We start from the raw sequence: 26,707 nt of genomic DNA, 5'->3' as shown, positions 1-26,707 counted from the left end.
ATATATTTTTAAATATTGACAAGACCATTTAAAAGTCTGTTTTTTTCATATCAGTAGGATGCTCTTTGTCTAAAATTTTCTTTGCTGCACTACCAAAACAAATGGGACATTTTAATTCTTAAGTTGTTTAAAGAGATAGAGCATAAAGTGACCATTCTTTTCCACATTTTGCTTTTCTTTGAAGGACTCTGATTTTAAAATGCAACAGCTATAGACATGCTCGGTGGTGGGGAGGGGCTATAGAAGAATTCATCCAGAAGTATGGCCCTGACTTTCTCAGAGATCATCGATTTGGATCATATGCTGCTATCCAAGGGAACACTTTAGCCAAATGGTAAGGAAGATCTTTTTGCTCTAAGACTATGAAGATAGCCATAGCATTTAATATTACAGTGGTCTAGGTTCACCTGGAATCAATTTTTGAAGCTGTGAAAAAATATTATGTATTATACTTCACAAGAGCCTTTATAGGAATACCTGAGCATAGAATATTTTTCCATTTTTTGTTTTTATGATTTTTTTAAAAATGAACTTTAGATAGCTAGCTTTAGATTGTGAAGTCTGATTTTAAAAGTTAACTTCATTTTCTTAATGATGCAAATGAAAAGCTTATTTAAGTCATTAGCCATAATTTAAGAAAGAGAAATTTTCTTGGTAGGTATTTCTTTTAAATAAAATTTTGCTTAGCATGTTATTCTACCCATGGGTTAGAAACTGGTCTGCTTTCAGTCTCAGAAGAACAATAGTGTGTGCGTTCAGTAGGGTGGGAGAGTGCATCTGACCTCATACAATGATGAGAGCATTCAATTTGTTATTCTCTCAGCAGAAGAGAATCAGATTGCCTGCTTCTGTCTACTTACTGTACTTCCTGCATAGCAAACAGAACATGGTATTTTCAGTTTTTGTTTCCAGTTATACAAAGTAAGCTGGTGGTTTTGTAGAGATTCTAGGCAGTGGCTTCCATCTTCTGTTTTGCCATATGATAGACTTCTTTTTTAATCTTTTTTGTTAAAAAAATGAAACTGAAAACTTGTCTTTCAGGTATGTTAATGCCAAAGGATATTTTGAAGATGTGGCAAATGCAATGGAAGAGGCAAAAGAAGAAATATTTATCACAGACTGGTGGTTAGTATATGTCCCTGGGGAGTTTGGAGATCTCTGTGTTTAGGAATATACAACAGTGTTGTACTATTCTAGAATCATACATTAAGAAAGACAGCAGTAGTCACAGATGTTTTGGTCAAAGTCCCAACTAATTAATTGTAGTAGCCTCCACTGAAAGGTCTTTTCAAAAAAAACCTCACATCCATATAGATTGTTAAAATATTTAGTTTGAGCAATTTTGTTTTTGGTTTTCCCTTTGGAAGCAAATAACCAATATTTATTGTAGTAAAGATTATTTTGCAATGCAAATATAGGTGTAGAGATAATGGAAAATAGTCTTCCTTCTATATCTTCCATGATGTTGGTATGTCTGTCTTAGTACACTTCCTCTGAATTGTCCCTTTGAAACTGGATTATTTCCATTTACCTATTAGTATTAAAATATCCTTTGTAATGACTAAGCCTGGTTAGCTTTTCTAGAGATGCATCAGATTTCAACTTTCTAATCCCCTTTAAAATCATCCAAGAGAGTTAAAATGCTAATTAAAGCCATTGGAAGTCTCTTGTATCTAAAATTCACTTAGCTCTTGGGAAATTTTACTCCTGGAGTACGTGTAGGCCTTCTAGTATGACTTTAGTTCCAATAACCCATCTGCCTGGATGGTTAAAACCCATTGCTGATGCTAACATTTCCTACAATGAAAATGAAAATGTCTAAAATATGTTTTCCTTCTAAGAACTTAGTTGCTTGAAATGCTCCTCCCACCCCCATTTTTCCCTATCCTATTTCTTTCCAAATGCTATCTTTATTGAACTATGAAAATAGCATCATAATTCATTTCCTCCTAATTCTAGATTTGGGGGGGAAAGAAGAGTAATTAGGAATGTGAACTCATCTTTTTCTACTGTTTTGCCTCAGTGATGAGGAAATGTTTAAGTCTAGGTCATGCTTTCCCAACCTTGGCACTACTGACATGTGGAGCCAGATAATTCTTTATTGCGGGGGCTTGTTCTTTGTGTTGTGGGGTGTTTAGAACCATCAGCATCTCTGGCTTTTGTCCACTTGATGCCAGTAGCAAGGTCCCATTGAGATAACCAAAATATCTTCAGGCATCAAATGTCCCCTGCGGGGCACACTCCCTCTTGGTTGAGAACCATTGATCTAAAGTCAGCAGATAAGGCTTGTGATAATCAGCATGTCTGTGCTTCTGTTTATTCTCACGTTTATGGAGGAGCTTAATCTTGGTCCTTTTATTCTTGCCAAATTTTATCTCTTCAAGTCGGCTACCAGAAATAAAAGAAAGGTTCTTCCTTGTGAACTATTTCTTTGATTGAATACTTTCTACACACTTATGAGATTAAGTTCAAGCTTAATGTAGTAGGTATGTTCCTTTAAAAAGTATTTCTGAAAGTTTGACTAGGACATGAAAGAGACTGTAAATAGCGTTTCCACTGAGCTCGTATTATCATGTTTTACACAAACAAAGAATATATGTTTTGAAGGTTCTGAACACTGAAATATAGGCTCTCATTTAAACATCTAAAGAGATGGAATGTTGAATGTTTCTTCTGTCAGCAAAAAAAATAAATCAGCAGGTTATTTCTTTTTCGTGACTGTGCTAGGATAACATCTTATTACAACTCTCTCTTTGAAACAAAACCTTTGCAGAAACTTTCCTCAAAACAAGTGAAGAAAATTCTTGTTATACAATTATATTGCAAAAGTGAGCATTCAGAAACTTTATCACACCCTGATATATCTGGATCTGAGAGAATGAAAAGCATAGTGAGAAGATACACATGCCCTTTAGAAGCTTCTAATCTAAATCAAGAGACATCATATACATGAGTGAAAACTGTGTTACTCTCTTTTTGAAACAATTAATATGCAAGCAAAGGCAGATTTGAGCAATCCCCGGGAGTTGGTGATAGAGAGGGAAGCCTGACATGCTGCAGTCCATGGGGTCACAAAGAGTTAGACACGACTGAGCCACTGAACTGAACTAAAAAGCAGATTTAATAAAATGAGAAACAACCTGGGACCTAGAAGTGCTTAGCTCTTTTGTTCATTAATTCATTTAACCACCCGTTCTTTCATTTATTAATTTATTCACTCATTCATTTCCGAGATACTTAATGAGCAGCCACTATGTGACAGGCACAGGTCCAGAATGATGAATGAAAAGCACCCCCTACCCTGGACAATACACAGTTAGGAAATTATGTGCAGGACAACAGATCGGGGCCAGCTCAGTGGTGAAGTCACTCAGTCGTGTCCGACTCTTTGCGACCCCATAGACTGTAGCCTACCACGCTCCTCCATCTATGGGATTTTCCAGGCAAGAGTACTGGAGTGGGTTGCCATTTCCTTCTCCAGGGGATCTTCCTCACCTAGGAATTGAACCCGGGTTTCCAGCGTTGTAGGTAAAGCATCTGCCTACAAGGCGGGAGACCCAGGTTTGATCCCTGGGTGGGGAAAATTCCCTGGAGAAGGAAATGGCAACCCACTCCAGTACTCTTGCCTGGAAAATCCCATGGGAGGAGCCTCGTAGGCCCCAGTCCATGGGGTCGCAAAGAGTCGGACACGACTGAACGACTTTACTTCTTCACTTCAGTGGTGAAGATCAGCATAGCAGAAGGCACAGGGTGAGGGTGGGGTGGGGGGAAGCACAGGGGAAGGGGCAGTGACTGAGCCTGCAGGAGCTGTGGAAGCTTCACAGGAGAGGAGTCTGGCCTGAGTCCTGGCTGATGGAGCTGTCCAGATAAAGATAGGTGAATATTTTAGGCAGAGAAGTGGTAAGTTATATTAGAATTTTATTTAAATAATGCAATAAGAAAAGGTAGGAAAGAAGAGAAAGGAGAGTTGCAGCTTAAGTGGAAAAATAAAAGTGAAAGTCGCTCAGTCGTGTCCGACTCTTTGTGAACCCATGGACTACACAGTCCATGGAACCCTCCAGGCCAGAATACTGGAGTGGGTAGCCTTTCCCTTCTCCAAGCAGTCTTCCCAACCCAGGGATCGAACCCAGGTCTTCCACAATCCAGGTGGATTCTTTACCTTCTGAGCCACAAGGGAAGCCCTAAGTGGAAGTTAGGGTTATTATTTTGTGCAACTTTTATTTCAGTAGTCAAAAGAAGACTGACTGATAGGTAGGTAGGTAGATAGACGGATGGATGAAAATACCAGAATGAATACATAATGTACTCATGTAGATTATGACCCCAAAAGTTCAAAAGCTTCTGACTTTCAACGGGGTTGGCAAACATTTTCTGTAAAGAGCCAGAAAGTAAATATTTCAGTTGTTTCAGGTCACATATAGTCTCTGATGCATATTCTTGTTTGTGCAAGTGTGTGTGTGTTTAATAAACCTTTAAAAATGTAACAGCTCATGGACCATACTAAAAGAGGCAATGGACCAAATTTGATTCATGGTGCATAATTTGATAACCCTTATCTTAAAAAGTAAATTCTAGTTATTGTATTATATCAATACAGAGCGACTTTCTCTAAGAAACTGTCAATCTGCTTTCTGAAGTGCATGTACTAACAATGTTTGAGAATTTCATCCCTGCTCATCATTGCAAGCACTTGCTGTTGTTAGTCTTTTTGTTGTTGTTGTTCAGTCACTAAGTCGTGTCTGACTTTTTGCAGCACCATGGACTGCAGCACACCAGGCTTCCCCATCCTTCACTGTCTCTCAGAGTTTGCTCAAACTCGAGTCCACTGAGTTGATGATGCCATCCAACCATCTCATCTTCTGTTGCCCCCTTCTCCTCCTGCCCTCAATTTTTCCCACCATCATTCTTTTTTAATGTTAGCCATTCCAAAGGGTATTCAGTAGTCTCTCATGATTTTAATTTGTATTAGCATGTCTTTTCATGGTAAGCATATTTTCCTGTGACTTTTGGACATTTGTTTAGCTTTTTTTGGAGGCACGTTCAAATCTTATTTTTCTTCTTTTTTTAATTCGATTGTCTTCCTATTACTGAATTACAGAAGATCTTTATACATTCTAGTTATAATTTACTCCAGTTCATTCTGGCCTCAGTATTTTCTGATGAAAAATTCATGCTCATTTTGATTTATTGTTCCCCTCTTAAATAATGCATTGTTTTTCTTCTGAGTGCTTTTAATATTTTCTTCCTGTCATTAGGTTTCAGCAATTTGATTATGGTGTTTGAATTTATCCTGTTTGGAATTCACTGAGTTTCTTGAATCTGTAGGTTTATGTCACTCATCAAATTTGAGAAATTTTCAGCCATCATTTCTTCAAATTTTTTCATGCATTTCCCTATTTCTCCTCTTTTTCTGAGTCTCTGATGACACAAATCAGTATCTTTTTGTATTGTCCTATGGGTCTTTCAGGCTTTGTTAATTTTTTGAAAAATCTTTTGATACTCAAATTGGATAATTTCTCTTTATCTCTCTTTAAATTCATGGATTCTTTCCTTTGTCACCTCTGTTCTAGTGACCCTATTCACTGACAGTTTGATTACTGTAGTATTTTTCAGCTTGAAAATTTCTCTTTGGCTTTTATTTATATCTTTATTTCTTTGCTGAGACTTTTTGACTATCTATTCATTTTAAGAGTGTTCATGCTTGTTGAAATATTTTTTTTTAATATCTAGCAAAGAATTATATTAAATAATATCAGCATATCATTTTGGAATTGGCATTTGTTGAATGGCTTTCCTGCAAGTTGAGATTTTTCTGATTTTTTTTTTTTTTGGTATGCCAAGTACTTTTTAATGTATTCTGGAAGCTTTGAATATTATGAGTCTGGGTCTTGTTTAAATCTTACAGAAAATACTGGTATTTCTGTTTTAGCAGGAAAGTGGTCCATTAGGTCCATGCAGAATGTTCCAACTAGTCTTCTATCTGTGTGTCTTTAGTGACATCTTTCTTTTTAAAATCTTTGCAGTGCTGTCCAGATCTGTCCCCCATGTTCTCCACCTAATGGCAAATTTGAGCAGTGATTTGTTTCTTATTTCAGTTCTCAAATTCTTCTATATAATATTTAGGATCAAATTTATGTGTGGGCAGCTTGGGAGTGAGCTAGAAGTTCATAAACAACTTTATATAGCATTGCTTTTCTGAGCTCCTCTCTCTCCCCGTGATCTGCCCACCACTTGTGGGTTGCCTCTTGCTTCCCTTTTCAGTCCTCTGGCTATTGATAGAAATGTGCCCTGCTCTGTTACAGTTTCTGCAATGACACTTTGTATCCAGAGCCAAGCAATGAATATTTGTATCGTCCTCTTGGAACCACATTTCTTCTATTGGAAGGGAAAATTCCAGTTCCTCGGAGTTTTTGATGCCTGTGGGCCCTTCCCTGCCACTGCTAGCAGTGCCAGAAGATCCCACTCTTCCTTTCCTCAAGCCTGAACCAGAGGACTTCTGAGGCTCTCTCTGCCTGTGCCAATGCCCATTTCCAGTTCTCTTCCCAACTGAGAAATCAGAGGGAAAAGAACAGTGAAACCAGTACTCACTAGAAGATATGTCAAGAACAAATATGTCCTTCTTTCTCAATATTGAGTCTTCCAATTCATGAATACTGTATATCTCTCCATTTTTTTTTTATGATCTTAAATTTTTTCATCAGGTTTTGTACTTTTCACATACTTGTACTTATCACCAAGTAATTCATGTTTTCTATGTTTTTGTAAATGGTATTTTTAAAAGTTCATGTTCCGTTTATTTGCTGCCAGCATATGGAAAGACGGTTGATTTTTTAATACTGATCTTACCTACTGCTTGGTTCACTTACTAGTGCGAGTAACTGTTTTGTAGAGATGCCTTAGGATTTTTTTCCCCATAGATGGACATGTGATGTGTGAATAATGAAAGTTTTCCTTTTTCCTTTATAATCTGTATGCCTTGTACTTCTTTTTCTCTTCCTTTCTTTCTTTTTCCTTATTGCCTTGGCTAGCATCATCAGCAAAATGTTGAATAGAAGTAGTGAGAATGGACATCTTTCTTGTTCTCAGTGTTAGATGAAAAGCTTTCAGTCTATTATTATATGCTTTAGGTAGATTTTTAAATAGGTGCCTTTTCTTTGAGGGAATTCCTTTCTACTTAAAATGTATTGAGAGTTTTTATTCTAAATGGGTATTGAATTTTGTCAAGACTTTTTTCTGCATATATTGATATAATCTTTCTGTTTTCTGTTAATGTGCTGAATTATATTGATTGATTTTAAACCAACCTTGCATTCTTAGGAATAAGAATGATCCTTTTTATAAGTTGTGAAGTTTTGGTAGAGATTTTTACCTCTGTGATCGTTAGGGATATTGTACTTAATATTTTCTTTTCTTAGACTTTCTTTGATTGGTTTTCATATTAGGATAATGCTAGCCTCATTATATGAGTAAGTACATGTTTTCCCTGCCTTTGTTTCCTGAGTGAATCTTGGTAGGATTGGTACTGTTTCTTCCCACAAAAATAATCAACTCCCCTTTTCTTTTTTAATCTAGCCAGTTTGTCGGTTTTATTAATCTTTCAAAGAATTAGATTTTCGTTTTATTGAGTTTATTGTTTTTCTGTTTTATGTTGCATTAAGGTCTATTCTTATCTATTATTCCCATTCTTCTTACTTTTTCTTTAATTTATTCTTTTTTCTATTTTCTTAAGATGAAAGTTCTGATGATTTATTTTAAACATTTTCTTTCTCATATGAGCATTTAAAACTATAAAATCTTCTAAGAAGAGCCTTTGCTTAGAAGTACTTTTTAACATCTCTGAATTTGGAATGCATCTCACACTCATTACCATCTTACAGCTGTCATCATTTTTTCTTTCTTACTGGTACACACAGTAATATGCATCTTACATTCACTGTTGTCTGAAACCCAATAAAATGTAGTATTACACAGTTCTTTTGAATTTTGCTTAGCTAATAATTACTTAGTTAAGATCCTGACATAATGATGCTTGTGAGTCCTAGCTGTCCTGTACTTGCCATCGTTTATGCTTTGTTTATAGCATGACTATCATTTTTCATAGCATGACTGCTTTTATCTTTTCATACATTATGCTCAAAATCGAGGTTTCCTTGAGAGCCTGCCTAAGATCCGCCAAAGTATCCAGTAGAATCCTCTGCATACAGGGTACACAGTGATTGGAGATTTTAAAAAAAGATGATAAAGACTTAATTGCAGAGTATAGACCTGAAAATGGCCCCCACACTGAAGCCCTCTGAGCCCATAATTAATGTGTACATTGAAAATTGCAAGTACATATATGTTGTCGGGTATGTCCTACTTTCAGTGAACTAGCAGTGCCCAATGACACACTTTTCTATTTAAAACAGATTCATTTTTAATTCATCTTGGATCTTTTCCTGTCAGTTGCTGTATTTTTGGTTCAAGTTGTTTCCTATTTTGAACTAAATATGTAAATATTTATACTGTATACACCCCTCTATTGTCTGTTTTCTTATTTATCTTATCCAGTACAAGTTTCTTTTAGATACTTTTTCTCTGGATTTTTATTTTCTTTAACTGAATTTAGTAGAGTGTAAAATTATTTCTTTTAATCTCCTTAGCTCCTTAAAGCCCCGTGGTTTTCCCATGCTTCGAAGAGCCCCTGGCAAGGCGCTATTTCACCCTAGTGTTCTGTAAGACTTTGATCCTTACACAGTTTTCCCTGCTCCTCCAGGTCTAGCATTTCAGCAGATGAAAGTTTATTGCTTTTTTGTTTGTTTTTCCCATTACAGAGGAGTTACACTACTTACCAGTTTAAGTCAGGCAATGACTTTGGACCTAACCCCGAGGGAAAAAGTGACTCTCTTGTACTGTGCTGCCCATGGCACTACTATGAAGAACCCAGGGGTCCATTCTCACAGTGGGAAGAGCTTACCTATCAGCAAGCCTGCCTTCTTCCCTGCTCAGAAAGCCCAGCTTCCCATGGACACTGCTCCTTGGTATAGGAAGTCAGTGTTCGTGTTTATCAATTAGAACACTTTTGGCCTGGATTGCTAGAATACTCAACTGAAAGTAACTTAAACAGTTAGGATTTATTTCTCTCATTGAATGAGAATTCTAAAGTTAGACAGTACTAGGGACTTCCCTGGTGGTCCAGTGGTGAGGACTTTGCCTTCCAAAATGCAGGGGGTGTGGGTTCTATGTCTGGTCAGGAAGCTGAGATCCCACATGCCTCATGGCCAAAATCCAAAACATAAAACAGAAGCGATATGGTAACAAATTCAATAAAGACTTTAATAATGGTCCACATCAAAAAAAAAAATCATTAAAGTTAGGCAGTACTAGAGTTGGTGGAGTTCTCCAGTGATGTTAGGGTTGTGGCTTTGCCCTTAGAATTTCAGCGTGGCTGCAACTGTCTAAGCATCACGCCCCCATACAGCATCCATCCCAGAGCCACTTCCCCTGGGGTTTTGTGTGTGTGCCCCTGTGTCTCGCCTCTCGTCAGAGGAAGGACTTTTCTATTTACCTCCTCATACATCTCATTGTCTGTGCACTTCCTCATATATCTCACTGTGCAGGATTGTGCTATTTTATAAACTGGAGCTGAACACAAGCCTGAGGAAACAATTATTCAGAATATTCACATTCAGTCAAGGGAGGTAGGCCCTGATACCAAGGAAGGAAAGGGTGGACAATGGTTGTTGGGCAGACAGTCAATAGTATCTGCAAGTGTGTGTATGTATCATATGTGAGTAACAGAGAAATCGAGACTGCCTTTTTTTTTGGATAAAGGTTGTTGTTCCAGTATGAAGTTGTACGTGGACTCATAGAGAACTTTGGGTGACTTGCCATGGTGGAGGATGATAATGGCATTTGGGCTAAAATTGCCGTTGCTTCCTATGACACAATTAGAACTTAATATTTTGTTGTAGTTTCTTGAAATCTTGGTTTTGTGATTTCAGGTTGAGTCCAGAAATCTTCCTGAAACGTCCGGTGGTTGAAGGAAATCGTTGGAGGTTGGACTGCATTCTTAAGCGAAAAGCAGTATGTACTTTACTAACATGCTGATATAATTTTTTTTAATGTTTATTGCCTCTGAAATGCCTTTTTTTAAGCCCTTCATATACACTTGTAACATTTTTCTTTAGAATTTGACAAAAAATAGAATACTTACTATTTTCAAGTTTATTTTGTTATTTTTTTTTCCCATTACTGTTGAAACATAGCTATTTTCACCTAATACACAGCATGAATTATACTAGCAGCTCTATTCTTTTTGTTTCATAATCAGTTATGGGCAGTTAATTTTATAAGCAAAAATTGTAATGACATTTCATCGTTGAATAATAAATGATAAAATGAAGCATAGCATTTTATTTTTTTCATTATTTGTCATTTGAGGAAAAGACAAAGTCATCTGAGAATAATTTCAGTCAGATGGGGTCAAACTGATGTTGAAGAATATCAAAGGAATGTCATAAAAACCCACTGGTTCCAGTTTGGAAACAGTTTATGGTAAATTGACGCTATAAATTCTGGGAGAGCATTGAATGTGCTCTTTTTGTTTTAAAAAGTAAATAACTGAAGCAGTGTAGGCTCACCAATGACTACTTTGCATTCATATTTCTAATGAATTTTTGGGCTTCCCCAGTGGCTCAGCAATAAAGAATCTGCCTACAATGCATGAGACTTGGGTTCAATCTCTGGGTTGGAAAGATCCCCTGGAGAAGGAAATGGCAGCCTGCTCCCGTATTTTTTGCCTGGGAAATTCTATGGACAGAGGAACCTTGTAGGCTACAGTCCATGGGGTCATGAAAGACTTGGACACAAGTTAGTGACTAAAACAACAGAAAACAATAGCAATTAATCTCTTTATGTGGTTGACCCTCAAGTTAAATTAAGTTGAATTAGGATAGATCTAAATTTGTTATTAATCATGTCCAAATTAGGGAGTGCTAGCCTTTTTGGAGAAGGCAATGGCACCTCACTCCAGTACTCTTGCCTGGAAAATCCCATGGACAGAGGAGCCTGGTAGGCTGCAGTCCATGGCATCGCTAAGAGTCGGGCACGACTGAGCGACTTCACTTTCACTTTTCACTTTCATGCATTGGAGGAGGAAATGGCAACCCACTCCAGCGTTCTTGCCTGGAGAATCCCAGGGACAGAGGAGCCTAGTGGGCTGCCGTCTATGGGGTCTCACAGAGTCAGATATGACTGAAGCGACTTAGCAGCAGCAGCAGCCTTTTTATTGGGCTTCCCTGATGGCTCAGTGGTTAAAGAATTCGCCTACCTATACAGGAGACATGGGTTCAATCCCTGGGTCAGGAAGATCCCCTGGAGAAGGAAATGGCAACCTACTCCAGTATTCTTGCCTGGATAATCTCTTGGACAGAGGAGCCTGGCGGGCTACAGTCCATGGGGTCACAAAGAGTCAGACTTGACCAGCAGCAAAGCCTTTTTACTATTATTTCAAACTGTCTTAATTTTTTAAATTCTATAATTAAACATTCAAGCAGAATTTGCAGATCCTAAGTAATTGAAGTCAGCACTTTCTATTTCTCACAGCCACCACTCATTTCTTTTTTCCCATCCTCTACATTCCCGTACCCCTTTCCCCACTCACCTTTCCCTCTTCTTTCAATGTCTTTTCCCCATGCATTTAGTTTAGGATATCCAGGGGTAGGTATAAGCACTCCTCACTGCTGATGTTAAAGGCAAAAGAAGTTGATTTTCTTTATTTCCGACACATGTTCTGCCAAAGCATCATTTTCTAGGCTAGTCTGTCTGTTATCTCAATAGACTTCCATTCACAAAATTGGAAATTCTAGTCTCACATGTATTCTTTGCATATTCATTAAATAATCCAGCATACAGATACTGAGTGTATCCTCTGCATCTGGTCCTATGCTAATAACTAAGGATGTCATGTGTGTGACTAGGACCCCATCCCTGCCCCTGGGAGGGCTTGCTGAAGGACTCGCATCTTGGGCTCAGTCCTAGCCTTACCAAACATCTTTCTACATATTGAATGGGCTATAATTTTCTCCATGGTTCTCTCTGTGAAACAGCACCTTTCCCATTTCTCCTCCAGAAATAAACTCCAGAAATTCCAGTCTAATACATTTTCCCAGCTTTGCCCTTCCAGTCATCAATCATACCAGTAATTCTTCTCTTCACGTGCTTATCAAATGCTTTACTCTTTTAGGTTTCAACTGACATGTTTCTGTTGAATGCCTCCTACGTTAGGGCACTGGCTAATCATATGGGCATGTAAAAAATGAAAGACACGATTCTTGAACTGAAGGAGCTTAAAGATCTATATAGAAGTCAGCTGGGTACAGAGACAGTGCCAAGATTCAAAGCAGGAGGGAGAGCACTGGGTAGGTCTGGTGTGGAAGCCCCTCACAGCATGAGGGGTTTAGAGCATTTAAGATGGGCCGAACATTTTAACAGAAGAGATTTCTAGGTATAGGAACGGTGATGAGGAAACATTCTGGAGGCAGGAATTCTAAGTCCTTGTCAATCACAGTGAGGTGACAAGGTCGATGATTTACGAGTGTTAGCGTATGTAGGATGGGGCATCAAGCTGAAAAAGCAGCTTGGATGGGGAGGCTTTGGAACCAAGCCAGTGGTTTGAACTTCATGGAAAAACAGTGAGGAACTATTGTTGGGGGGTGTGATGGACAAAGGGTGATCTGATCAAAATGGTGTGTTGGTAGGGTGGATGTGGTAGAGGAAGGAAGTGAGAAGAACCCGGTGTCAGAGAGCTACATTTTAGATCATGTGACTATGAGGCACCTGCAGGACACCTAAGTAGACTCCAGAAAGCTAGTAATTTTTTCCAGAGTGAGGTTCAGGAGGAAGATCCTGCAAGTCTGGTCCTCCACTCCATGTTGGCTGGTGGGTGTTTGTTTACTCCGCTCAGCGTACCTGTCCAGGTCCCTTCTCTACCACTGTCATGATTTCTCTTTGCTTTTATGGCCCATGAACCCTGTGAGGTATCAGGTGAATACCATGGCCAAATAAATATTACTGACTGATAATGGTGCTTTGTTTCAATTTTATCTGCTTTTTTGAAACTTGTAATTTTTAAATTACATGTAATGATTTTTTAAATCTCCTAAGGAAAGAGTAATACCATTAAATATTAATTTCTCAGTGGTACATTTAATAGAATTTCTCTTCCCTAATCCAGCTACACCATATTATTAAATTTTTAACACTCAGATCATTCCAAATTGACATTTCATATGCTCATAAACACTGCTTTACATACATAATTTAGTTTCTGAAAGCCACTAGCTTCACAGAGTACTGGGTTGAAATGGCATTTATTCTTGCATTAATGGATCCCAGAGGTCCATAAGGTTGAATGAAATGAATTCTTTTTTTCCTTCTATCTGATTGTGCAGCTCTTTGGGGAGAAATTTAGCATCTCTACCTTATAGCCAACAATAGGCAAACATCTCTTTTAATGGTTGTTTCTGAGGGGAAAAATACAGTATTTTGTTTCTCTGGTAGTAACCAAGTTGATATTTTCCTGTTTCTTTGGTCTTCTGTTATGCCCTGTCATCATTTAAAATAATCTAAACCGATGTTGAGAGACAGACTGTTCACAACTCAAAGCAGCATCCCAGGGTTTGTACAGTTCTGAATTTATTGTACTAAGAGGTAAGATAAATTGCATCATGCTTATGGTAACTGCATCCCTGTATCCAGTTTGTATATTTTAACCATAGAAATACGTGATATTTCTGATGAGAACTGCACCAGAAGATTCTTCAAGTGCAGCAATCTGGAGAACTATAGAACCTTAGTTCTCAGCAGGGATTTTGTCATCAAGTTAGTTTCTTTCTGTCCTGGACCACAGAGCACATTCTAAAGTTGAAATCAGGGACCAAACGCAGGGAAGGATGTCCAGGTTCATCAAATGAGATGAATAATCACATCACTGAACAGAAAAATCAAAGAGAATCTTATCAAAATAGTGGGCTAGAAGGGTGAAATAGGGAAGGAGGGAAGGGATCTTTAACCTTAAGGACTGTGCTTTAAACAAAATTGTCTTGGAAAGAAAAAAAAAAGGCTTATGAGCACTTGTGCTGTTACCTACCAGTGCTGCTTGCATTTCAGTGGTGAGGATATGATTCCTTTTTATCCTTTACTTTTCATTTTCTTAAAATATTACAAACCATCCATCCCTGCTGTGCTGCTCCCCAGGGAAGTCCTTGACAGGTGATAAAATTAGTGATTATTCTGGGGGATGTGTTAGCTAAGCTGTCTTTAGGCAGTGAACCAACTTTACTATATTTAGAAAATATTTTGACCACTGTGCTTTGAACAATCAGAGAAAAAGCTGGCTCAGAAACAAAGTCTCTTGATTTCAACTATAAACATTTTTTATTTTTCATTTTCTTCATATGCATTTGTATGTGTAAAGCACCTAAAAGTTCGTACTGTTTATAGTATGTTATCTGTTCTACTTGATTAAAAATGAATTAGAAAAGAGGATAGAATTTTATCTTTCTCAAGTCAGGTGTCATAAAGTTTACTGTGTGGAATCCTTGGGTTAGCTGACTTCAGCAAAGATGAGAAACATAATATAGAAATGTAAGAAACACAGTCAAGTCCAGGGCCATCTGTTTTCCCACTTACCCTATTAACACTTTTCTTCTGAGCAAAGGGTAATTTCCCCTAGAGTCACTAAAAGGCTTTGGTAAAACATCAGATTCTTCAAAAGTGCTTTTTTTTTAATTACAGAATTAACATCAGTCCTTTTGTTTCTGATTTGGCTTCCACTGTGTGCAAATATTCCCATATTTTGTATTAGTCTGCACTATTGCTGCTGCTGCTGCTTAGTCGCTTCAGTCGTGTCCAACTCTGTGCGACCCCATAGACGGCAGCCCACCAAGCTTCCCCGTCCCTGGGATTCTCCAGGCAAGAACACTGGAGTGGCTTGCCACCTCCCTCTCCAACGCATGAAAGTAAAAAGTGAAAGTAAAGTCGCTCAGTCCTGTCTGACTCTTAGCAACCCCATGGACTGCAGCCTACCAGGCTCCTCCTTCCATGGGATTTTCCAGGCAAGAGTACTGGAGTGGGCTGCCATTGCCTTCTCCAGTCTGCACTATTAGGACCCAGCAAATGCCTTCATTCCCAGGGGATATATTTTGCTTTGCCCTTTATAGTTGAGAGTTTATGATAATTTGTAATGCCTTGACCAAAAGAAGAGGAATTTATTTCCTTATTATCACAAGAATATTGTCACTAATCAACTGTTTATTGTAGGCGTGGTGTAAGTAAACAACTGTAAACCAAACTACATAAAAATGAACTTTTTATATTTAATTACTTCCTTATTAGTCATTTCTATTTAAGCTAAGATGACTTAAAAGCCTGTATCCTCTTTTTCGTGGCGCTTTGGAGGCTGTCGGCTGCTTCAGAATGAAGCTGAACATCTCTTTCCCGGCCACTGGCTGCCAGAAGCTCATTGAAGTGGACGATGAACGAAAACTTCATAACCTTCTACGAGAAGCGTATGGCCACAGAAGTTGCTGCTGAAGCTCTGGGTGAAGAATGCAAGGGTCATGTGGTCCGAATCAGTGGCGGGAACGATAAGCAGGGTTTCCCCATGAAGCAGGGTGTCTTGACCCATGGCCGAGTTCGCCTGCTACTGAGTAAGGGGCATTCCTGTTACAGACCAAGGAGGAATGGAGAGAGCGCAAATCTGTACGGGGTTGCATTGTGGATGCCAATCTGAGTGTTCTCAATTTGGTCATCGTGCAAAAAGGGGAGAAGGATATTCCTGGACTCACTGATACTACAGTGCCTCGTCGCCTGGGTCCCGAAAGAGCTAGCAGAATCCGCAAACTTTTCAATCTCTCTAAAGAAGATGATGTCTGCCAATATGTTGTGCGAAAGCCCCTAAACAAAGACGGTAAGAAACCTAAGACTAAAGCACCCAAGATTCAGCGTCTCGTGACTCCACGAGTTCTGCAACACAAACGCCGGCGTATTGCTCTGAAGAAACAGCGTACTAAGAAAAATAAAGACGAGGCTGCAGAGTATGCTAAACTTTTGGCCAAGAGAATGAAGGAGGCCAAAGAAAAACGGCAGGAACAGATTGCCAAGAGACGGAGGCTGTCCTGAGAGCTTCTACTTCCAAGTCTGAGTCCAGTCAAAAATGAGATGTTCTAAGAGTAACAAATAAATAAGATCAGACATCAAAAAACAAACAAAAAAGTCTGTATCCTATTTCCTATAGGTTAATTTATTTCAATGAGAAAAGACACAATAAAGAAGAAAATGTCAGGTATTAGTAGATGGAAGATAATATCAATACTATAATCCATTAGTGCCAGCATCTCTATTATTTAAAAAATCCATTCGTTATGCAGATAAATGGAAAATTATAAGATTCACTCCAGTTCCTAATTTGCAACTACTGTCCTTCATGAGTAATAATCTCATAAGCCTAAGAAGTAAAATTTCATCCATTTTAAAACAAATGAACCGTGATGAGAGATGTCAGCTGTAATGTTCTTTAATTTAGGTTGAAATTGGGGGTTTTAAACTTTATATTTCATCGGTCAGTGAGAGGCTATTTTTTAAACTGTTATTCATTGCTGAATCCTAAAATATTTAAATAGAAAAGTAAATCTGAAGAGTAGAAGAGAAAAATAAAATAATGTTCTAGTTTTCATTTAGAGCATTCACTGACCAGATCATTGGAAATTAATCTGTTCATTTCCTGCCTTGAATGAATTAATCCTTTCACTTCCTTATTTCTTTACTCAAGTCTGTACTTTCATACTTGATTACAATAATAGTTTCATAATGTAATAAATGATAAGCAAGTTCCAAAAGCCAGTTGTTAACCAGAGAAATAAAATGACATATGTATTTTAATCCTGTTTTTTTCAGAGCAAGAATGGGTCTTCTGCTAGTACTCAGATTTCCTTAATGCAGTCCAAAATGTAAATCAGGTGTATCCCTTCAGAAATATGACACTTTTCAGATATTACTAACACCAAGTAAGACAAAGTTAGTATCTTGAAGTGATGTGTTATTCTAAAGGATTTTAGGGGCTAAAATATGCTCCTTAGTATTGGCAGAGCAACACTAGGGAATTGTAAACATGTTTTGTTTACTCCAAGGTTTTATATCTTGCAGACTAAAAATGTTAACTCTTATGTTTTTTTCACATTTTTGTAACATTGCAAAAATGTCCAGTTGTTACAAATTTGATGTGTTCAATCCAGTAAGTCTTCTTAAATTTGTGACTCGAATGTCCATTATTAACAATGCCTAATTACCATGGATTAAGAATTGATGTCTTTTGAACTGTGGTGCTGGAGAAGACTCTTGCTAGTCCCTTGGACTACAAGGAGATCCAACCAGTCCATCCTAAAGGAGACCAGTGCTGGGTGTTCATTGAAAGGACTGATGCTGAGACTGAAACTCCAGTACTTTGGCCACCTCATGCGAAGAGTTGACTCATTGGAAAAGACCCTGATGCTGGGAGGGATTGGGGGCAGGAGGAGAAGGGGACGACAGAGGATCAGATGGCTGGATGGCATCACCGACTAGATGCACATGAGTTTAGATGAACTCCGGGAGTTGGTGATGGACAGGGAGGCCTGGCATGCTGCGGTTCATGGGGTCGAAAAGAGTCAGACACGACTGAGCGACTGAAATGAACTGAACTGAACTGATATTTAAACTATAACAAAATTATTACTTATCACTATAGTTTATTAGATACACCGGCATCTCTAATACTCTAGAAAAGATTATGGAAAACTTCTTGCCTTTAAATCTGTAGGATATTAAATGTCTATGTGTAGCTACAGTATCCTGTATATGGTTTCAGAAATCCAGAATGGTTTCAGAGCTGCTGGGTATATAAAATGCAAATTCTGTGTTGCAAACTACACAGCAATACTGAGGATGCAAACCTAAAAAGTAAAAAAATGATCTAAGAAATGAGGATAAACAATATAGAGTTTCCTGGAGGAGCTGTATGTTAATGGGGGAATCATATAAGAGGACAAGGAGAGGGGAGAACATTCACGTGTCAAGCAAAATTAACCATAAGCTAAGACCTTGTCACTACCCAGAACCAAGAGAGAAAAACAATGGTACTTTTCTATACTACCAGCTGTTGGACATTCTTTCTGATGGTTTATTAATGATAACTATTATTTGTATAGCATATTAAAGTTTGTGAGTAACTTTTGATTCAGTATGACCTTCACAATGGCTTTGTCTATTTTCCTTTAGGTCCAAGGTCTAGGAACAGATCAATGTTAATTTGTGGGCTGCTGCTAAAACTCAGGGGTTTTTGATTGTTAGAGAAGCTGACTTCTGAAGAAGTCATTTCAGTCGTGAAATAGGCCTTAATGATTTAATTATGGGTGAAGAGTGTGAACCAACACATTCATTTGTGAAGACTGAGAAATGTTTTTCCACTGAAATAATTTTTAGTAAAGAAAAAAATCTATGAAAATATCCCCCAAAACATTTAAGGCATGTTTAGCAGATTTTATCATCAGAGTTTTAAAACACACTGTTATTTCAACTCATTGTGGTATGATAAAAACAAAAAGAAGACCCTAATTCTGTAACAATGAATCAGATCAAAACTTTCCTCTAATGTCAAATGTTTGGAGGTGTTCAAAGGTGTAACACTATCAGACATTTTTAGTATTTAAAGTTGCAGTTTCAACATTCTGGTTGTAATTAGTCAAATATTGACTCAGTATGCATAGAATGGAAAGGAGGTAGCTTTTTATTTTTTATATTTGTGTCTTAATCTACACATACATTTCAGCTCCTTCTGTGGCAGTTTTCATTAAATATTGTATTATACTTGTTTATAGAAGAAATTTTTAGAAAATACAATGCCCAGAAAGGAAGAAGAAAAAGAAAATCATATCATACTTCCAGAAATTCTTATTTTTCCCTGTGTTTTTTTCTTGTGACAGCAACAGGGGGTAAGAATCTTCATTATGCTCTACAAAGAGGTGGAACTTGCCCTTGGAATCAATAGTGAATACAGCAAGAGGACTCTGATGCGTCTACACCCCAACATAAAGGTATTTGGGTCATCTTGCGTAAAAAATGTTTCTTCCTTATTATTCTACAGTTTTCAGATATGTTTTGCTTTGAGCAGTGGCAATCTTTGGGATTCCCTCATGTATTTTGAGTAAATAGTACTATGAACTTTATGGGCTTCCCAGGTGGCGTTAGTGGTAAAGAATCCACCTGCCAATGCAGGAGATGCAAGAGACATGGGTTCAATCCCTGGGTCAGGAAGATCTCCTAGAGCAGGAAATGTCAACCCACTCCATTATTCTTGCCTGGAAAATTCCATGGACAGAGGAGCCTGGTGGGCTATAGTCCGTGGGGCTGCAAAGAGTCAGACATGACTGAGCACACATACTTTCTTATATTTCTGATTTTGATGGGATCATCAGAGTTCTCATTTCTGCTTCTTTTACCCTGATCATTTAGCCAAGAACATTATTCCTAGAGTTGTTTTAATATTCAAGAGCCTTATCAAGTATCCATACTCTTCATTAAGGTTATCCTGAAACCTCTTAGATGTGAGCTCCCTGGGGTGTCCCTTGAATACTGATAGACACAAAAAGAGCTCCTTTAGGATTTAAAGTGCTTTCCTTAAAAGCTCTTAGTAGAAAGTACTACTAATGTGAATAAACATGATAAACAATTTGAAAAAAGCCATTTGATATTTTGCCAAGGACCTGAAGCCTATCAGTAAATATTGCCCAGTTATTGAGATATTTCAAGACAGTAATAAATCTCCAGTAGGCTTAAAGTATATAATGATTGTACATTTTTCTTGATTAAAAGAAGATAGTCCATGTAAATAATAACCAAAAAAAGGCAGAAATGACTCTACTCATATGGGTCAAAATAGACTTTAAATCAAAAAATTTTACAGTAGAGAAAGAAGGATATTATATATTAATAAAAGTTTCAGTGCAGCAACAAAATATAAGCATTTACCTTTTATAAATATAAGCATTACCTAATAATGACTATCAAAATATATTATGCAAACATGGACAAAATCAAAGGATGAAATAAACAGTTCTATAATAGTTGGACACTTTACTATCACACTCTCACTAATGAATTAGCATATACATGTAATAGAATATTATTCAGTCTTAAAAAGTGAGGAAATTCTGACATATCTTAAATCATGTGGATGAACCTTGAAGACATTATTCTAAGTGAAATAAGCCAGTCATAAAAAAATAGATTCCTTTTACATGAGGTACCTAGAGTAGTCAAATTCACAGAGACAGAAAGTAGATGGTAGTTGCCAGAGTTTTAGGGGAAGAGGGAATGAGGCTTTATCGTCTAATGAGTATAGAGTTTCAGTTTTGCAGAATGAAAAGTTCTGGAGATGGTTGTATAATATGAATATGCTTAATACCACTGCACTGTACACATAAAAAATATTAAAACCGTAAATTTCATATTATGTGTATTTCACCACAATAAAAAAATGTTGTTAAACAGTAAAATTGTCTTCAAAGTTTTTGGTATGTTTCTACTTAAAGACATACAAAAATAGGTCAGTCTGGGATCATTTAGAGAGAATTCTACTTGAAAGCAGGAGGTTAATAACTTCTCAAAGTACCTTTAAAATCAAGAGCTGCCAAAACATCTATATCCCTATATCATATACTTACTACTTCAACTCAATGACTGCTAAAATATCAATACACTTAGTAAAAGTTTTGTCAGAGATAGATGCTGGTTCAAAAGTTTTAGTGTTTTTTAAGTAATACCACATACAATATAATCCTTTGGTGGGGGGGAGGGAATCTGCTATCCCACTGAGCTGACTTTTATTGAAATATGTGGCCAAATTTCAAGCTGAATGGTAGCTCCCCACAAGTGTGGGGGGTCCAGAATGGGCAGGGGAGTCTCAAAAAGTAACCAGGGATCTTCCTTTGCTAAATACTGAGGATAAAATTAGAAGTTTGGGGATTCTCTTCGATGTATAGATAGCACATTTTAGTATTTGGATTGTAGGAAATGCTCTTCGAGGGTGTAAACAGACCTGTTTTATTATAGTATGAAAGGCATTTTAGAAAGCATACTACATGTGTGGGTTTTTTCCTCTCAAGGTGATGAGGCACCCGGATCACGTGTCGTCCAGCGTATACCTGTGGGCTCATCATGAGAAACTCGTCATCATCGACCAGTCGGTGGCCTTTGTGGGTGGGATTGACCTGGCTTATGGGAGGTGGGATGACAACGAACACAGACTCACGGATGTGGGCAGCGTGAAGCGCGTCGTCGGGGGACCATCCCTGGGTTCCCTCACAGTTAGTAGATTTCATCTTTATGGAACTGCATAAAAGGGACACAGTTTGTATAAGTGTGTATTAAAAGCATGATTGGTTGGCTGATGGGTTGAATGAAAGGAGGCATGTTCCTGGATAGTTAAGTTGAGTCCAACATAGACCTGGTTTCAGATACCACCTACGGAGTCTGTTAGTCTCAGTTTCTGCTCTTGTAAGAAAACTAAATAGATTCCATAAAACATTTGCTATCTCATAGTCAGTTCCTTGGGTTTCCATTTAAATTAAAGATTTAATTCCTATTCGGGGAAAAAAGTTCATAAAAATGTGCAGCACAATTGGACTTCAAATAAGCAGCCTTATTACAAGTCGCTGCCAAGATTTTTGAAATTTTTCCTTCTTACAGACATATGAAAATAGGATAAGTCAGTCTGGAGACATTTAGAAAATTCTGTTTGAAAGCAGAACGTTAATAACTCCTCAACGTACCTTTCAAATCAAGAACTGCCAAAATCTCTGTACACCTATATTCGTGTACTTATTATTTCAACTCAGATGGTTGCCAAAATATCGATACACTTATTAAAAATTTGATGGCCTCCATCTTATTTTTCTGCTGTATATGTTGGTGACTTTTCTGGGAAAATAGAGATTTAGTGGAAAGGTAATGGGGAAAATAATTGACAGAAAAATCATCGCTTACTTAATGTTTATCGGAGGAAGTTCAGTAGCTCAACAGTGAATATAACTCATGTAATTATATCTGATACTGAAAGGTTAATTGGCATAAAATTGCAAGAATTTGATGCAGTGAAAGAGGAACTGTAATGGACTTCCTGGTGTCCCTTTGAAAGTCTTTAAACAGCTCACAAGAATCCCCCCACTGCCCTGCAGGTGACCTCACGCACATCACTGTGTGTCTTTTAGGGAGCCAGCAACACGTGTAAACTTTAAACTGGAATTAAAAGACCACATTGCAGCATATATTATGCAGTTTCTTTTCATTTCTCTTTTTTTTTAAATAATTTTCTCAGGCTGAAACAACAGAGTCTATGGAATCCTTATGCCTCAGAGATAAAAATGAATCTGATAAAGATCTGCCCATCCTGAACTCTCCTGATGATGCAAATTCAAAACCGAAAGGAAGAAAGCCCAGCAAGTTCTCCAAATTCAGTCTCTACAGGCAGCTGCACAGACACCATCTGCACGACACAGACAGCATCAGCAGCATTGACAGCGCCTCCAGTAAGTCATTGTCTGCCCTGGAGTTTATCCCGATGACTCTATTCCTTCATAGCCAGACACGGGACACCTGTTAGCAGAACCATTATACCTATAATGGAGTAAAGCAAGCAATGCTTAAAAGTCATTATATCATCCTCTTCAGTCTCATACCATTTTGGGGCTCTGTTTGACTCATTGTAGAGGAGATTTATTGTTTTATTCACATCAGTACTCATAACATGCACAATTCATGCTTCTAATGGTCACAGAATGGCTAAGCATTTCTAAACTAATGCCAAATTATGAAGGAAAAGTCTTGGGTGTACTTTATAATTTTGTCATAGCAGAGATTGCATATCTCTTCTTGTCCAGAAATACATCAAGCTTTTGTCCTCAAACATCAGATTTTCTACATCTTGTACATTTACTATTCTTTTCAGATTTGTCTTTAAAACTCTAGTTTCTGTAGCACACAATTTGTGACTGATTTTACAGCCTTGCCTACTTTTAAAAATGATTGAACCTGCTTTCCAGTTTAGAAAACTTCATATATGTGTGTATATATTTATATATATATATCTTTGTAAAAAAAGAACTCTCAACTTTCTCCAGGTTATTGTAATCACTGTAGGAGTCGTCAGAATTTAATTCATGGTTTAAAGCCCCACTTGAAACTCTTTCGCTCTTCCAGTGAGTCTGAGCAGGGGCTTACTAGACCTAACACTGGTAAGTGATGTGTGAAGTGCCAGATCTCCATAGGCTTCAGCTTTTGCTGCATGAGCAGAGTGACTGTATTTCTGGATTGCCTCTCTGTTCTCACAGTTTTTACCCTGCACGTATTATTAGAAATGATGATCTGATAAGCTTTTGTAAGAACGAGGTACTTGAATAAATTAATCAGGGCCTAAAATGTGGTGGGAATGAAGAGGGATTTGGCAACAGATCAGATATAGGACAAATAATGGGCATCCCAGGTGGCTCTAGTGGTAAAGAACCCGCCTGCCAATGCAGAAGACATAGGAGATTCGGGTTTGATCCTTGGGTTGGGAAGATCCCCTAGAGGAGAGTCTGGGAACCCACTCAAGTATTCTTGCCTGGAGAATCCCATGGACAGAGAGGTCTGGCAGGCTACAGTCCATGGGGTCACAAAGAACTGGACACCACTGAAGCAACTTAGTATGCATACACACAATCATCATAGTAAATAGCAACCACAGTAAAATGTAAGCTAGCTTTTATCATGTGCAGACTCTGCCCCTCACTGCCTGGAACACTTGTGGAGCTTGGTTATAATAGAGTTATCTTCTTTTTACAAATGAAGGTTTAGAGATGATAAATGACGTGCCCAGTGAAATTCCATTTTCTCAGCCTCCTAGAAGTCATGAATCAGATTTGTGATTTAGCAGAAATGCAGATGACCGAAGCAGGACCATTTGGCTAAATCCTCAAGGCCACAGTTCTATGTACTGTTTAGGAGATGACTGAGATGGAGCCCAGAAAGCAGGGCTGGATGTGAGTCACTTGTGGCTATTAGGAGCTGCTGCTGCTGCTGCTGCTGCTGCTGCTGCTAAGTCGCTTCAGTCGTACAGTCCAACTCTGTACAACCCCAAAGACGGCAGCCCACCAGGCTCCCCCATCCCTGGGATTCTCCAGGCAAGAACACTGAAGTGGGTTGCCATTTCCTTCTCCAATGCATGAAAATGAAAAGTGAAAGTGAAGTTGCTCAGTCGTATCCAACTCTTAGCGACCCCATGTACTACAGCCCACCAGGCTCCTCCGTCCATGGGATTTTCCAGGCAAGAGTACTGGAGTGGGGTGCCATTGCCTTCTCCGGTTAGGGGCTAATGACCCTGAACACTAAGCTGGACCTTGGGCAGTGGTTCCAGCATTCTTTAGCCTGGGGACCCAGCAATTTTTAAAGTGATTGACTATTTATAGTGAACTAAAGCACCAATATAACTGTTAAATTCATTTGCATTCATGATACCATTAAAATATGGAGATACCATTAAAATATGGAGAAGGGTATATATGGGGAGACATTTTGTCTATTTAGCATACAGCTAGCCCTCGATGCTTTTGTGGATTCAGGGAGAGCTCACAGTAACTCCTGTGCTCTGTAGAGTGGCAGAGCCCTGAGACAGGGCACTGGGAAGTCCAGAGAGCCAGGTCAGGGGTGAATGCAGGGGCAGACTTTAAAGATAAGGGTTACAAATAGGTCCAGATATTGCTTTGTAATTCCAGCATATGGCTTTGCTGTGTTAGGACTGAAGTTAAGATGGGGCAATGAGGGGACTGAATGTTAGTATTGCTGACAACAGGATTGGAGGCAAGTGGAAAGGAAGATGCAAGCTGAGTGCAGAATATATTAAGTAATTCAGGCTGGTGATAGACTGAGGGGGTGATTCCCATAGTCATGAGCTGGGGACAGCAATATGGTTGTTTTTAGGTGTTTTTAGGTGGAAATCCTCTCTTAAATAAACTGGATACACATCCAGTGCAGTGTTTTTTGTTTGTTTGTTTGTTTGAGAGAGAGAGAGGGGGAAAAAAAAGTAAACACCGTAAATATCCAAGAGAAGATGGAGGATGGTTCTAGAACATAATGAGCAATCCATTCCCTTGATGGAATTGCACAATCATTAAAAATTGTAAGTGGAGTACAAAACTAAATGTGTATGACTCATTTGTTCATTAAATAAGTACTTACTGAACTCCTGTAGTAAGTCAATCATTGTTCTGGGTACTAGGGATGGGATGAACAACACAAATGAAACTCAGTTATCTAGTTGGAAAGTGAGGATGGGAATTGTAAATAGAAATAGACCATCAAACACTGTATCAGATGGTATGAATTATCACGCAGAATAATAGAGCAGGGGAAGAGAGAAAGGGCAGAGGGAAGGAGTGACTATTTTATATGAGGAGGGAGTTAGAGAATGCTTTTCCACTGAAATGAGTTTTCGACAAAGATCCAAAAGGAGAGAAGAAGTAGGATTGGGGAGGGAGACCAGCCAGTGTAGACTGTGAGAAAGGATGGGATAGGTGACTTCCAGGCATGGCTGAAGTTGGGAGGGCTGGGGATAATGATAGGAGCAAAGTTGGACAGGGTTGAGTAGTAGGTTATAGAATTTTGCCTTATACTTTGAGTAGAAAAAGGAAGTCATCAGCTGGTCCTGAGCAAAAGCCAGACAAGATCCGACGAACATTTTTTACAAGCTTATTCTTCAGAGCAGACAGGGGTGGCAGATCGTGACCAGGCAGGTACTGAATCCAGCCTGAAGTAGAGGTGACGGCACGGGCTGATGCACTGGGATGTGGGGGACCGAGAGGACTCTTGCCATTAACTATGTTAAGTTACCAATTTAGCTTTTTAATATGAAAAAAAGTTCACTTACTTAAAAACCAAAGCCAAAGGATAGTTGAATTCTGGAGCAGTGCTTTACCGAGTCTGTTCCTTAAATCCTGGTGTTTCTTAGGGAGCTTTGAGGATACTACTGAAGACCCGGGCCCCTTCTACCTTTATTGCTACCTGCTTCAACCAGAAAAATCCCACTTACATTGTTTTATATATTGGACTGCCACGTGAATTTGTTTTTGGGGAAAAAAAGTAAGGTTCAACTATTAATGGAGAAGGAAGTTTAAAGAGCACAGCTCTACATTTAAATCATGTAATGACTTAAACTTTCTTGTCTTAATTCTGGGACTAGAAACCCAAATTAAGCATAGAGTGACTCTTCATCATATCATAAGTTTGAAACTGAATGTTTGCTTGAGTTAATAGCTTCCTTTCCTGAAAGTATGAACTGGGTTAGCTTCTCTGCAATGTTTCACTTGAATGCAAATGGCCGCACTGAATGGGGTTCCGAGTGAACCTTACTGGTGATGTGTAGAAATCAGTAGAGTGTGCATACAAGATCATTGGATGTTTCTAAGTAGGAAAAAGTGGAGTAAAATCAGCTCATCTTAAATGTGATTAATAACTATGATAGATTTCTATAGTATATACTTTAATCCAATCAGTCGGCCATCCTCAAGACTTTTTTTCCCTCTCAAAATTATGTTGCAAGAGGGAGAATGTCAAACACATTGTTTCCTTGATACAGTCATTTTAAAAGGGTTGAATT

The 26,707-nt window shown here is 38.3% G+C and overlaps 1 protein-coding gene across 39 annotated transcripts in view; it reads left to right on the top strand.

Moving 5' to 3' along the window:
• Positions 1-26,707, top strand: part of PLD1 (phospholipase D1) — a 273,635-nt gene that overhangs the window by 117,409 nt on the left and 129,519 nt on the right. For 22 of the 39 annotated variants that reach the window (XR_015161521.1, XR_015161592.1, XR_015161605.1 and 19 more), the window contains 7 exons: positions 185-334; positions 1,042-1,125; positions 9,984-10,065; positions 19,002-19,112; positions 21,183-21,383; positions 22,394-22,604; positions 23,196-23,309. Coding sequence is in view for 34 of the 39 variants with exons in the window: in XM_086394387.1 (XP_086250513.1) it covers positions 185-334; positions 1,042-1,125; positions 9,984-10,065; positions 19,002-19,112; positions 21,183-21,383; positions 22,394-22,604; positions 23,196-23,309 (953 nt within the window). In the remaining 5 variants the exon portion in view is untranslated. The remainder of the gene's footprint in view (positions 1-184; positions 335-1,041; positions 1,126-9,983; positions 10,066-19,001; positions 19,113-21,182; positions 21,384-22,393; positions 22,605-23,195; positions 23,310-26,707) is intronic. The other 17 variants (XR_015161559.1, XR_015161610.1, XM_086394443.1 and 14 more) reach the window with 1 other exon arrangement.

This window comes from Bos grunniens, chromosome 1, assembly GCF_055505025.1.
Source record: "Bos grunniens cultivar Pamir isolate PY7600 chromosome 1, Bosgru_T2T1.0, whole genome shotgun sequence".
NCBI classification, from domain to species: Eukaryota; Metazoa; Chordata; class Mammalia; order Artiodactyla; family Bovidae; genus Bos; species Bos grunniens.
Note: the sequence above shows the minus strand (reverse complement) of the source record. Positions and strands in the feature narration are given on the sequence as shown.